General features: G+C 43.4%; 1 protein-coding gene across 2 annotated transcripts in view; it reads right to left on the bottom strand.

Moving 5' to 3' along the window:
- LOC134350195 (transcobalamin-2-like) overlaps window positions 1–14,044 on the bottom strand; it is a 41,004-nt gene extending 26,960 nt beyond the window's left edge. The window contains exons 1-4 of one of the 2 annotated variants that reach the window (XM_063055180.1): window positions 12,899–14,044; window positions 7,779–7,863; window positions 6,313–6,510; window positions 3,295–3,444 (exon numbers count right to left, since the gene is read on the bottom strand). In XM_063055180.1, coding sequence (XP_062911250.1) covers window positions 3,295–3,444; window positions 6,313–6,510; window positions 7,779–7,845 — 415 coding nt within the window. In that variant the 5' untranslated portion in view covers window positions 7,846–7,863; window positions 12,899–14,044. The remainder of the gene's footprint in view (window positions 1–3,294; window positions 3,445–6,312; window positions 6,511–7,778; window positions 7,864–12,898) is intronic. The other variant, XM_063055178.1, reaches the window with a different exon arrangement.
- Window positions 14,045–14,378: the final 334 nt, after the last annotated feature.

Genomic DNA, 14,378 nt, shown 5'->3' with positions numbered 1-14,378 from the left:
AAGGTACGTGAACTGGAGTAAGCAGGTGATGAAAAAAGAAGTACTTGGACTAGAGAGAGAAAGGAGGAAGGACGGAAGGGAAGGGGTGATGATATACAATGAGGAAAAAAGCAAGATCGCAGCAAAGACACAACATGAGGTCAAAAGGGAGGAACGGATATTCAAATACCCGGGTAGCAGATTAATTCTTCATCATTATGTGCTCGTCATTCTTAATTACAATTCAAAGTGGTACATAGAGTTCATATGTCTAAAGACAAGCTCTCTCGTTTCTATGCAGATATTTCCCCTTGCTGTGATAGATGTACTAATGGAGTGGCCACACTATTTCATATGTTTTGGACATGTCTGAGGCTTGAAAAATTTTGGAAAGATGTATTTCAAACTTTTTCTGTACCTTTCAATGTTAGTTTTAAGCCCAATCCTTTGACTGCCATGTTTGGTATTGTTGAGGCTAGTGCTACAAAACTGAAGCCATCTAATTTGCGGGTATTGACCATTATGTCTCTTATGGCCAGGAGGACGATCTTGCTCAAGTGGAAGGAGGCCGCCCCACCCACTCATGTTCAATGGCTATCTGACGTTATGTTGTGCCTTGATCTAGAGAAGATTCATTGTTTGATTTGTGATGCTAAACATGATTTTGCTAATATTATGGGGACCCTTTCTGAGTTACGTTTATAATCTTTGAACTGTTATTAAAGTATGGATCTGAGCTATTATTATTATAATATATGGTAAGGTTTTTTTTTCCTTCTCTTTTTTTAGCAACCAGCTCATTTTGGTAGTAGGGGTAGATTTTATTTTGTTTTATTTCATAATTCAATCTTTTTTTCCAACATGATTGATTTGGAATATGGGATACTGTGATCATATTACTGTGATTTAAATGTTATGTAATTCGTATTACTTGCTTGTAACCTTATGAATTTTGTATTTGTATTCATGCAATTTATATAATATTAATAAAAATATTGAAAGGAAATACCCAGGTAACTAAGAGTCATTACTCAGAACAATCTATCAGTTTCCTCAACATTAAATGAACAGTCTCAACCTCTTGCTAGGAATGTCGGATTGAGAACAGTCATCCAGGTGAGCTTGGGTGAATTAACACAAGGACAGAATCACAGGCACTATATTTGAAAATGTACAAGTCAGGAAATCATGCTGTAGTTGTAATGAACTTTGGTGAGGGCACGTTTGGAGTGTTGTGTAGTTCTGGTCTCCACACTACAGCATTGATGTGGAGGCTTTGGCGAGGCTGCAGTGGAGGATCACCAGGGTGCTGCCTGGATTAGAGGGTAGCAGCTGTAAGGAGAGGTTGGACAAACTTGGCTTGTTTTTAATTATTTATTGAGATAGAGCACAGACTACATCTTTCTGGCCCTGTGAGCCAAGCTGCCCAGCAATCCCCCTGCCTAATCATGGGACAATTTACAATGACCAATTCACCGAACAACCAGTACGTCTTTGGACTGTGGGAGGGAATCGGAGCACCCAAAGGAAACTCACGCAGTCACAGGAAGGACGTACAAACCCCTTACAGGCAGTGGCATGTAATTGAAGCCGGGTCGCCTGTACTGTAAAGCGCCAGGCTAACCACGACACTACCAGTTTTCTCCCGTCTGTTGGAGGCAGAGGGGAGGACTGACAGAAGTACACAAAATTGTGAGAGGAAGAGACTGAGTGGACAGTCAGGAGAAAATGACAAATACCAGAGGACACAGATTTAAGATGAGAGAGGGAATGCTTACAAAAGAGTTACAAGGCAAGTTCTTGTTTGAACCTCACACCTGGTAGCAGGTACCTGGAATGTGCTGCCAGGACAAGTGATAGAAGCAGATACAATGGCAACGTTTGAGAGATATTTAGGAAGGCCCATCAACAAACAAGATTGGAGGGAAATAGACCTGTTCCTGTGTTGTTCTATCTTCATAAAAATTATCCAGTCTGCTTAAAGAAGTGGTGGCAATCACAACTTCAGAGAAGTGATTGATCAACTTCTAAAAGGACCAATCACACTTTAAAAATGGATGCTCAGATGCAATAAATGAGTTGTCCACCCTGTGGAGTGTGGTCTTTCACTGGATCTTCTGTATTTTTTGTATTTACTGTGATTGGCTGCAAGAACCTCAGGGTTGTTTATGGTGCCATATATGTACTTTGATAATAAATTTTATTTGAACTTTGATAACTCAGTGATGGACATTCCTCTCTCATTAGGATAAAGAAACACAAAGAAGAGAAAATCAGAAGATGCTAAAAATCTAAGTAACACACACAAAATGCAGGGGAACTCTGCGAGCCAGGCAGCGTCCATGGAAAAGAGTAAACAGTCAATGTTTCGGGCAGAGACCCTTCATCAGGACTGGAAAAAGAGACAAGAAATCAGAGTAAGAAGGTGGGGAGAGAGGATTAAACAAGGGGAAGATAGAGAAACAATTCATCTTCAGACATTTCTACAGCAGATGCACCATTTTCTTTAGCTCTGCAATTTGATGCTTATTGGCACCAGTTGCCAGCAGTTCGGTTTAACACGTCTCCACTTAATGCCCAGTGCCTGCTCTTTCTCATGACAGGACTGACATTCATTATAAATCCAGCTCCCAAAGCTGATGGTGTCTGTGGAAGGGGATGTGTGACCAGTAGAGGAAATTGAGTAAATATCTGAAGGAAGAGTGAGGAATGGGAATGATTACATCATGTTTTCAAAAGGCATAAGAAGCCAAACTACTTGTTTGTGTTATGTGGTGCTTAATTCAAATTTTATTTATTTAGAGATAGAGCACAGTAAGATGCATTTGCCGCTGTTTGTGTGAAGAGAGAAGGGGTTTCGAGGTTTCAATGTTTCTATCATTCATTCTATGGGGTTCTTCTTTCATGGATGTCTGTGAAGAGTATGAATTTCAAGTTATATAACAAATACATGCTCTGATATTAAATAAACCTTTGAACCTTTCAGCAGGCCCTTCAGCCCAACGAACCTGTGCTGCCCAATTACTGCCATGTGACCAATTAACCCACTAACCCGTATGTCTTTGGAATGTGGGAGGAAACCAGAGCACCCTGAGGAAACCCACACAGTCACAGGGAGAACGTATGAACTCCTGGAATTTGACATCTGGAAATGAACCCAGTTCACTGGTTCACTAACCACTCGGTGTTGCACTAACCACAATGCACAGTTTTGCCCCCAATCATGTGGTGGTATCAGCAGAAGCCAAAAAATGGTTCCTTCTGCTCAATCTTGGTTGCAATTTAACTTTGTGATGGTCTTGTTCTACAACTTACCTAGGTTTTGGTACTCCATATTGAACTTCTCTCCAAGAATTTTCACCATATTAATCTGTGCCTGACCATCAGAGATGCTGCTTGGATCCAGACAGCCAGCTCTAAAAGCCAGCACGTAGAGAGCAGCTGAACCAGTGGGCAGAGCACTTCCTGCAGAGCAAGGGGAGAAAACAGTTAAAATTCAAAAATGAAATTACACTTAACAATAGTTATTTCTAAGGATAAAATCAAGTTTTTTGGTAAGGTACTAAACTGGAAGAGGACAGATGATGACAGGACGAGACAGGAGCTAAGGGGTGTTGATTGGCAGGAGTTACTGTTGGACATGTCCATGTCTGACATGTAGGAGTTGTTTAAAGACCAGCTAATCCAGGTAATGGACGGCTAGTGATCTTCATGGTTGTGGTAGGGAAGCTATTGGAGAGGATACTAAAGGACAGGATTTAGGCACATTTGGAAAGGCATGGCCCACTTAGGGACAATCACCTGGGTTCAAGTGGGTCAAGTCATGTGTTACAAACTTGATCAAGCCTTTTATTTTTAAAGATGTGGCAAAGGAGCTGGATGGGTGTAAGGCAGAGGATGTTATTTACATGGGATTTAGTAAGGCATGGGACTCCGGGTGAATTGCAAGTTTGGATTTGCAACTAGTTTGCCCATAAAAGACAGAGAGCAGAGATGGAAGACTGGAGGTCTATGACCAGTGGTGTTCTGCAAGGATATGCACTGGAATCTCTGTTGTTTGGATGACCTGGATGAAAAAGTAGATGGATGGATTAGTAAGTTTGCAGATGATTGTATGTCCATGAAGTAATTATAGGCACAGGGATGTCTCTACATAAAGTGACTGTCAGGAAAGATAAACTACTGGTGGTTGGGGGGTGTGTGGTGGGTGGAGCTCCTGATCAGCTTTTCTACTTGGGGAAAGTAATTGTTTTTGAGTCTGGTGTTCCTATGTGGATGCTACAGCCTCCTCCCTGATGGGAGTGGGACAAACAGTCCATGAGCAGGGTGCATGGGATCCTTCATGATGTTACTGGCCCTTTTCCAGCCCCTTTGTTTATGTCCTTTATTCCAGGTAGGCTGGTGCCAGTGATGCTTTGGGAAGTTTTGTCTACCTCTGGTAGATCCTTAACATCCACCACAGTGCAGTTTCCATACCATGCAGTGTTGAAACTTGTCAGAACGCTCTCTACTGCACATCTGTAGAATGACCTGAGTATAGATGTGCAAAGTCCAGCTCTCTTCAGCCTCTTCAGAAAGTAGAGGCACTGGTGGGCTTTCTGGTGTAGGATGTGTCCTGGGACCATGTGAAGTTGTGCGATATGAGTACTACCAAGATTTTGAAAGTCCTTGCACCCCACTGATATAAAGGGGGTGCGAGTTCTCCTGAAGACGATAACCATCTCCTTTGTCTTGTTGACATTAAGGAACAGGGTTTAAGAGGAGATGGTGGATATAAATCAATGGGCAGAGAAGGGACAACTGGAGTTTAATCTGGGCAAGTATGAGCTTTTACACTTTGGAAGGTCAAATGAAAGGGGAAATTACACAGTACATGGCAGACCCCTAATAGCACTGATGTACCAAGGGGTCCATTGTTCCCTGTAAGTGATTTAGCAAGCAGATATGGCAGCAAAAGTGAATGGTATGCTTTCCTTTCTTGGTCAGGCTGCTAAATATAAGAGGAAGGATGTCAAGCTGTAGTTGTACAAAACTTTAGCCAGACCGCACTTGGAGTATTGTGTGCGCTTTTGGTCACCCTGTACAGGATGGATATGAAGACGGTGGAAAGGTTGCAGAAGAGATTTATCATAATGCTGCCTGCATTAGTGAGTACAAGCTAAACGGAAAGGTTGGACAAACTTGTGTTGTTCTCCCAAGAGAGTCAAAGGCTGAAAGCGCCCTGACACATTTCTCATCTCACGAGAGGTCTAGACAGGGTTGACAGTCAGAATCTCTTGCACAGGATAGATTCTAACTGTCACTAGAGGACGTGATTTAAGGTTATGGGGGAAAGTATAAAGATTATGTGAGGGGCAGTATCTTTTCCAAATAAACACAGAGAGTGCTAGGTTCCTAGAATGGGATATTGGGTTGTAGTGGAATCAGGCCATTTGGAACGGACGAGGGTTTAGATGCACGATAGAAAGAGTAGAACACACACCAATCCTCATAGAGGGATCAGAAGTGGAGAGTGTGAGCAGTTTCAAGTTCCTGGGTGTCAAGATCTCTGCGGATCTAACCTGGTCCCAACATATTGATGCAGCTCCAAAGGCAGCAAAACAGCAGCTATAATTCATTAGGAGTCTGAAGAGATTTGGTAGATATACTTACTGTAGTTCACGTTTTTCCCTCTATTATTATGCATTGCATTGTACTGCTGCCGCAAAGACAGCAAATTTCATGACATAAGGCAGTGAAAATTCAATGTGATTCTGACACACAAATATAACGGGAAGGGGAGAAACGAATGACACACTGAAGGGCATTCATTGTAAATTGGTATCAAATTGGCACAACGTTGAGGGCCAAGTGGGCTGTCCAGGACCGTTCTGTGTTCTAGAACGATGTTCCCTTTGCTACAAGGTCAGTTACAATCAACAGTCGGTGGGACAACGTGAAGTGTTTCACGAACTTGGATGTTGACACCATTCAACACCTCTGCCAATTGTGATCGAATGCAAGGAAAGGAAAGCCATTGAACTGACCAGGGACACAGAGCGGGTCGTATTGTATCAGTCATATGGCATGTATCTCTCACACATTCAATTCCACTGATTTCCATACCACTCCAATCAGTCTCCAGCTCTCCTTCCAGTCCACCTTTATCTTATACGTTGCCTCTTTGTGTTGATGCACTTTCTTTTGGGGTTTTATTTATGCAGGTTGTAGCTCTTGGTTTTGTTTTAACCTTCGTGGTGCCTGATGGTCCTCAGTATGCCAGCTGACTGATACAATTTCACAGTTTTACATCTCTAGCCATGCCCACCGAGTGAACGTCTTTCAGTGCCGTACCTATTCCTTGAGTCACTTTCCGAATGGCGTCTGCTTTAAGCCGCTCCAGGAAATGCTCTTCAACTCTCTGGTCGTGTCTGTGTGTGGAGCGCAGGCCGAGGTAGGTGGTGGGGTCGGGGTCCACAGAGTCGTCCTCTGCGCTCTTTTGTAACACCTGCATGAGGGTGTCAACGGCAGCCTGCTCAGACTCGGAGACAGCTGGGAAAACACAACAAGGCAGATTTAACAGCAAGATAAAGGAATTTAACAGCATGGTAAAAGAACACTTAGGGGTCAGTGGTCACAGTATGGAAGAAACCATCCTGCAGTTTGGGAGAGAGTGGCTAAAATCAGATATATCTGTATGACAGTAGAGTAAAATGAACTGTAGAGGCATGAGATAGGATCTGCTCGATCTTAATTGGAAAAGGACACGAGCAGGAGAACAGTAGAGCAGCAATTGCAGGAGTTTCTGGGAACAATTCAGAAGATGCAAGACCATTTCATCCCAATGAAAAAGTATAAAAGCAAATGGGGGGACATACAATGTAACAAAATTTAGCAGGAAGCTCAAGGAATGGAAACTTTTAAAAACTAATAGAAGACAACTGAAAAAGCAATAACAGAAGAAAAGATGAAATATGAAATAATCTATACGATAATATAAGTATAATAAAGAGGATAGCAGTAATGTTTTCAGATATATAAGGAGTAAAAAGAAGGTGAGATATTGGACTGCTGGAAAATAAAGCTGGAGAGGTAGTAATGGGGAACAGCGATACATTGCACTCAATCCAGTCAATTCTCAAAAGACAGGTTGGGTTAATTTTGTTCCAAAGTTTTTCAATGCTAAGTACTGTGGCTTTGCATAAAACATAAGTGACCAATTCCTGCATTATTTAATTGGATGAGGGCATGGGGTTGTTATGTTGATGATCAGAGGAGTTAGTATAGACACAGCAGGGGGGCAAAGTGTGGGCGATGCTCCCTATTTGGGGAAGAGGGGAGGAGGAGGAGAAGGAGGGGGCTTAGGGGAACAGTTAGAGTGGTCATGGTGGAGTGTGGGAAATGTTCACCAGTCAGGTAAGGTCCATGTTGATCTGGAAAGGAAAGAAGTGCATTGGAACTGACTAGCATTGAGAACTCAGGCAAGATTACATTTTAAAACTCTGTGGTCTTAGGCTTCAAGAGGGGAAGCAGACTGACAGTGAAGAGAGATAAATGTTGGGTCAAGTCGAGGGGATGTCCATCTTTGTGTGGATGCATGCTCCTGCTATATGGTGACTGGACAAGAACACAAGAAATGTTCAGAGGAGCAGTCTCTGTGGGAACATAGTGGGAAAGATGGGGAAGGGGATGGCAAAGTGAGGAATGGGTCTGGAGAAGGGAGGGTGTTCACAATACTGGTTCGCCAGTCACACCGAGCACCCTGTGTGAGGGATGAGGGAAGAAGGGGATATGTGTATAAATCAGCGGTGATTACTTACAGCATTGCTCAGTGAAACGTCCAAAGGCACTTAGAAATAAGAAGGTGATAACTCTGAAGATGGACATTGCTTCTTCATCCAAAATCTAAATACAGGTGAAAAAGAACACAGCAGAGTGAATCTCCAAGCATCCTGAACTAACATTCATTTATAGAGTCATACAGAAGTACAGCACAGAAACAGGCCCTTCAGCCCATCTGGTCTATGCTGAAACCATTTAAACTGCCTACTCCCATTGTCCTGCACCAGGACCATAATTCTCTATATCCCTTCTATCCAATCTCCACAATTTGTATGATTCATCAATGGTGTAAGCTTGGGATACACCCACTCTGTTCTGTTCTTGGTCAGCAGGGATAAATTGGACCCAAGGACCTGTTATTCTGTTGTACAACTCTAGGACTGAGACTCCCGACATTACCATCTACGTTAGACACTGGGCTGCTGCACAGTCTGTTGTCTACCCCTCTCCTCCGACAGTCCCTGTAACTTTAAATTCCATTAAAGCAGTCATCTGTCTAATTCCTCGATATAGTCTCAGTAGATGAGCCCCCCAATCTGTCCTGTCTGGGTGCAGCTGTGACATTTTCCCTGACTGTAAAGCCACCCCTCCCTCTTTAACTCATCCTGCTCCATCATGTCTAAAACATGGAACCCCAGAATATTGAGCTGCCAGTCCTGCCCCTCCTGCAAACAAGTCTCAGTAATGGCTATAATGTCATAATTCCACTGGCTGATCCCTGCTCTGAGCTCATTCACCTTAACTATAATACTACTGGTATTGAAATAGAGATATTCAGAACATTATTCTCAGCTGCTCAACCTTTCAATTCCTGTCTTTGTATGTAGGCTTAGCATCATCTTTCCCTAAAACCACTCCACTACGTGCCCAAGCACTCTGGTTCCCGTCCCCCTGCAACTCTAGTTCAACTCCAGCCTTCTTGTGCTGTAGAAAATGGCAGATTTTTCACAATTATCATCGTCAGAATCATCTAACAATAAAATGATCGCAGAAGTTTTCACCCGGTCGATGGTTTGAACATTTCATGGTGTCCTTCAGTCAGAATTTACTCACTCAGACAGAGACTCCCCGTGGTCCTTCCTTGCTGCCACTAGTTCTGTACATATTTATACCTGAGCAGTGAAATGACAGAGGATGGCCTCGTTTTTTTTTAAAAAGGTGCATTCAAGTGTTTAATGCCAATGGTATTTCCATTTCAGATCGTTACACAGATCTGCACTGTGTTTATTGTGTGTGCCCGCAAGAAAATGAATTTCAGGTGTGTACACTTGTAGTGACGTATATGTTCTTTAATAATAAATTTGCTTTGAACTTTGAATGAGTGGTTCTACTTAATTATGAGTTTGAGAGATATTGTATGTCAAAGACTGGCAATTTCCTTTTGATGTACAGTGGGGAGCATTCTGACTCATTGTATCGCAGCCTGGTACGGAGAGCACACGGAATCGCAAAAGGCTGCAGAGGGCTGTGAATTCAGGCAGTTCCATCACAGGCACCACCCTCCCCACACTATGGACATCTTCAAGAGGCTGTCCCTCAAAGGGGCATCCATCACTCAGAATGCTCACCATCTAGCACATGTCCTCTTCTTGTTACTACCGTCAGGCAGGAGGTACAGGATCCTGCAGACTCACACATAAGGGGGGGGGGTGATGGGAGTGGACCCAAATGCAAGACACAGACACTGAAGTACTAGGAACAGGACAGGACTAGAGTTAGGGACATGAATGGATGCAGACTAGGAGCTGGGACAAGAACACAAACTTGGGCTAGGACATTGGCTAGGTAAGTGGGACCAGGACTAGGAACTGGAAACTAGGAGCCTGGGCTTGGACTGCGAGCCGGAGACTGGACAAGGACCCAGAACCTGGGTCTTGACTCGGGCTCGGACCCCGGAACTAGGCGAGGACGTGACTACAGCACTGGACATGGCTTGGGCTCCTCGAGGTGAAGACATGATGAGGCTTGGGCTTGGACTCTGAGCCAGAGACTGGCCAAGGACCCAGAACCTGGGTGTTGACTTGGGCTCAGACCCCAGAACTAGGCGAAGACATGACATGGTCTTGGGAAACAGGAACCTCAGAACACTAAGCTGGGAGCCTTGACTTGGTCGAGGGAGAGACAGGAATGCAGGGACAAGGAACGCAGAGCCTTGGTCTCAAGCACAGGAACGCGGAGCCTTGGGCTTGAGAGACAGGAACATGGAACACAGAGCCAGGACCCCTCCTTGTGAACAGGATGTAGGGCTGGGACTCATACACAGAATGCTGAACACAACGAGACAGTTCCCAACACTAGGTAGCGGTAAATAGCCAGACCTACCTAGCGAAGGCATGGACACAGAGACAGTTCAAAACAACGACATATACTTCCTTACCTTGCTCCAGCAGTTGAACTTGACAGCAGTGCAGGGGCAGGGACAGGAACAGTCCAGCAAATGAAACTTCTTCTTTGTTTTATGGCAGTTGGCAACTAGTTTTCACTGCATTACTGCCACCTGCTAGACTTGTGGTGTTCCAACCAAATATGTCCTGGAGTTCTCTACTTTAGACTATCTAGTTCAGCCTGCAGTTCTCTATTAGCATCACTCTGTAGTTGCAATTCCTCGTGAATGCTTAATGCGCTCATTAGATAATGCCACAAACTGCTATTCTTCCCTAATTTTGTTGCATGTTCTAATGAAGTTGCATTATCTCAATTACATTGATTTCATCTACATCACTTGTAAGACTAAAATCATCTTGTTAAAGAATAGTAATTATCGCACGTTATACTTTTAACCTTCTTGTTTTTCCAAGTCTATCTGCTTTTTCAGGTTTTCCTTTTCTTGGATCATAGCCTGCAGTTGTTTACTGTACTGAGACCTCGGAGTTCTTCTTCATTTGCTTCCATGTTTTTATTTTATAACCTGAATGTAGATAATTCAATTTGCAACAAATTCCTTTTCCTTTTGTATCCTTGTAATAATTTCCTCCATTTTCCAATCTCTTTCCAACTCACAATTGTTCTTGTCAGGTACTTCTATTTGTTGTTGGAGTTCTGCACATTTACCCTGGGCTTCAACCATAAAATCTGAGGATTTTCCTTAAGTTCTGAAACACTTCTTAAATTCTTGACCATTTGTGATAAGTATACTGCCATTAAGATTCCATCTCCCCTGCCTGTGAACTGTTGGATCCTCCATTCAGCGTTTCTTTGACTTCTTCCCACTTAATCCCTTTAATACCAAGATACTTTTCTGCAGACTTGACGATAATTTTAATTTTCTCAGTTCTTTTGCTTGTTTGCACTGAACAATTAATTGCATCCTCCATAAAAAGCACAAACTCCTTTCTACTCATTCATAGTGTATCCTTATTTTTCATATTACAGCTCTCACAATTCACCAGTTTATTATTCCCTGTATACGTTTGCTTGACAGCCTTTTTTTCATTAACTTCTTTCACTGCCTCTGCATAACTGATTCCTTGAGTTACTTTTACATTTTGTATCTCAGCTGCCTTCTTGCTATAAATGCACCCTCGATAAGCTGTGTTGCGTTCCTCGCCACAATTGCAGCATTTCAGCCTAGCTCCTGCTTCACATTTCCCATATTCATGTTCTCCAGCGCATCTCCTACATCTTTGTTTTCCTCTGCAGACCGCCGCAACGTGCCTGAATTTCTGACATTTATAGCATCTTAAAGGCAGTGGTATATATATTCTAACCGCATAACACATATACCCTAAGTAAACGGTGGCAATCTCTCTTCATCAAAGTTAATCATTACCGATAAACTATCACACTTTTTCCCTTTTCTTGTAACTTCCAAACGTTTGGCCTCAATAATTTTTGCTCTTTTTATGTTCTGTTTAATCTCATCCACAGTAACTTTTGTTGATATCCCTGAAATAACTCCTCTAGTCCACTTTCTATTGTTGGGTATTGAGCATCGTACTTCTTTGTGGTCTATTTTACTTAATCTTATCACTTTGCCTTGCTGAACCCTATCCCGACAAATCACTAATAGCAATCTATTTTGTAAAATCTTTGCTCCTTTAATCTCACTTATAATTTTGTTGAGCATCTTCGTCAAACAAATCGGGTTCCAATCACCAAAAGACGCCTCATCTTCACTTAGTTTTATAATTGCTTGAATCTCATCTTCTTTCCATTGTTTTGCTGTCCAGCTTTGATCATCCGCTGACTCCTCAGAGTTTGATATCCCGTACCTCTGCTTTCTTTTCTTCCTCTTTCCATTCCGTTCCTCTTTCCCTCCAACTTCCATCTCTAGTTCACTTCCACTCTCGCCAAAAACTTCCTTCAATAGCTTGGCTCTTTCCCTGATGTTCTCTCTCTCCACCATTTTCCAGTCACAACTCAACTCAACCACTCCATTGCCAGCAAATGAAGCTGAACCCAGGAGCTATTTATATCACAGCCCAAAATCAGAATCATGTGCTTCAATTAAGGCACACAACAGGACAAGGGAAAACCAGAAAACCTGGAATACAGATCGATGGACCAGACCGTGAACCTGAATGCGGACTTCACGGACCGGACCATGACAGCCATCAGATTTCTAAAATGTTCAGGAATCCAAGAACAAGTATTTATTTTGATTTTGCTCTATTATTTTTTGTAATTGATAATAATTTGATGTTTTTGCACTATACTGCTGCTGCAAAACAACAAATTTCAAGTCATAAACCCAAGATATTCTGCAGACGTTGGAAATCCCAGAGCAAGACATACAGAGTGCTGGGGGAACTCAGTGCTGGGGGAAGACATACAGAGTGCTGGGGGAACTCAGCATCTATGGAGGAAGAAACGGGCTGAGATGTTTTCATCCAGCTCCGCCCGAAACATCAACTGTTTATTCCTCTTCATAAATCCTGTCTGATTTGCTAAATTTCACCTCATTTAAGTCGGTGATAATGTATCTGATTCACTTCCTTGTTTTCCACTCCCCCCCACCCCACCATACTTTCTCCCAGCGCCTCTTTCTCCCTTCTCCCTCCCTGCTCTGCCCCTTTCTCCACAGCTACTGTACAAGTGTCCACCACCCCACCGGCTTTCTGTAGCCCCCGCAGCACTACGAGTTGCCTCTATCTCTCACCTGTGTGTTGTGATGCAGTGTTCTACCTGTCAGCCGGAGTTTGCTCACCACCGCGTGATAAGGAGACACTCACCGGCCAGTTACCATGAACAGATTTTTCTCACAGTCTGTGTGCCGTGAAGTTCACTGCTGTTGTCACCGCCCCGGGACTTTGTCCTCTCGAGCCTCCCACCTGCTGATGGCGACTGAAGGACTTGTTCAGCCAGCGATTAATGACCTTCTGCCGAAGTCAGAGCTCGGCACAGAACGCAGTTCCCTCCCGCTCGGGAACCACGGGGGCACAAAGCGGCCCGACTGCCCCAAGCAGTTCGAGTTAATCTGAAAATTCTTTGAGTGGTAGTGTGAATGAAATTACTGCTGATAGTGACGGGCTGTGTAGGGGTGAGGTTGAAGTCATGTAACTTCTCCGGAAAATCGCTGCTTCGCTGGTCGAGGCTCCGCCAGCTGAAGGTTTGTCAGCACCAAAACACTGACTTGCGATGTTCCCGTGTCAAAAGGAGAAGAAACAATCAGAATCTCGACAATACTGACAGGCATGGAGTCGATCTTCCTGCTCCAAGGCAGTCCCACAACTGGTTTCACCTGTTCTTGCACCCCAGAGCTTTTGGCAGGAGTTCCTTGGGCGAGCGCTAACCCGTTCAGTGCCAGATGAAGCCACTGGAGAATGTACAACAGTTTAACCCGGTCCTGATGAAGGGTCTCGGCTCGAAACATTGGCTCTTTCTTCCTCTCCAAAGATGCTACCTGACCTGCCGATTGCCTGCAGCATGTTGTGAGTGTCGCGCTGGATTTCCAGCATCTGCAGATTCTCTCGTATTATTAAACAAGTGGTATTTCCTCAAAAAGCAGATTCATACATTTCAGTCCTTAGGCATATCAGATTGATTGAAAGGTTAATTCGATCCCTGCAGGACTTACTGAAGCTTCCTCACAAAGTGTCGATGCAGAAAGTGTTATGGGACGATCCTAGCCGGGCCAGCTTCCCGGGGATAGACGCTGGCGCGGCCCCTTTACGGCCCCTGCTGTGCTGGAAGCTATCTGTAGCGATGATACTATCAGTGATGTGGAGTTTTCTTTGCCTGGATTTACGAAAACTATTAATAGTACATGTCATGATGATATATGTTTTGTGTGTTGAATCATACGGCTGGCAGCTCTCTTAAGATAATATTAAAATTTTTAAATCATATTTGGAGTTTCGGCCATCTTCACCTCCTCATGGAAAAAGACAGTAGTAGTGCCTATTCTAAAAGCTGGAAACCCCTGTCGATCCCTTCTAGTTATAGACCAATATCATTAACTTTCCATTTGTGTAAACTTATGGAACGTTTGGTAGTAGAGCGGTTGAGTTATGTTTTGGAAAAAAAGAGGTGTTCTAGCGTTTTATGAGGGGGGATTTCAGAAGGGTAAAATGACTTTGGATTCAGTTTTAAGTTTGGAAGATGATATTAGTAGTAGACGTAGTGTACTTGGATTTTCA

The sequence above is a fragment of the Mobula hypostoma genome, chromosome 8, assembly GCF_963921235.1.
Source record: "Mobula hypostoma chromosome 8, sMobHyp1.1, whole genome shotgun sequence".
Taxonomy (NCBI): Eukaryota; Metazoa; Chordata; class Chondrichthyes; order Myliobatiformes; family Myliobatidae; genus Mobula; species Mobula hypostoma.
The sequence above is the reverse complement of the archived record's forward strand: the minus strand, read 5'-3'. Positions and strand labels throughout refer to the sequence as shown.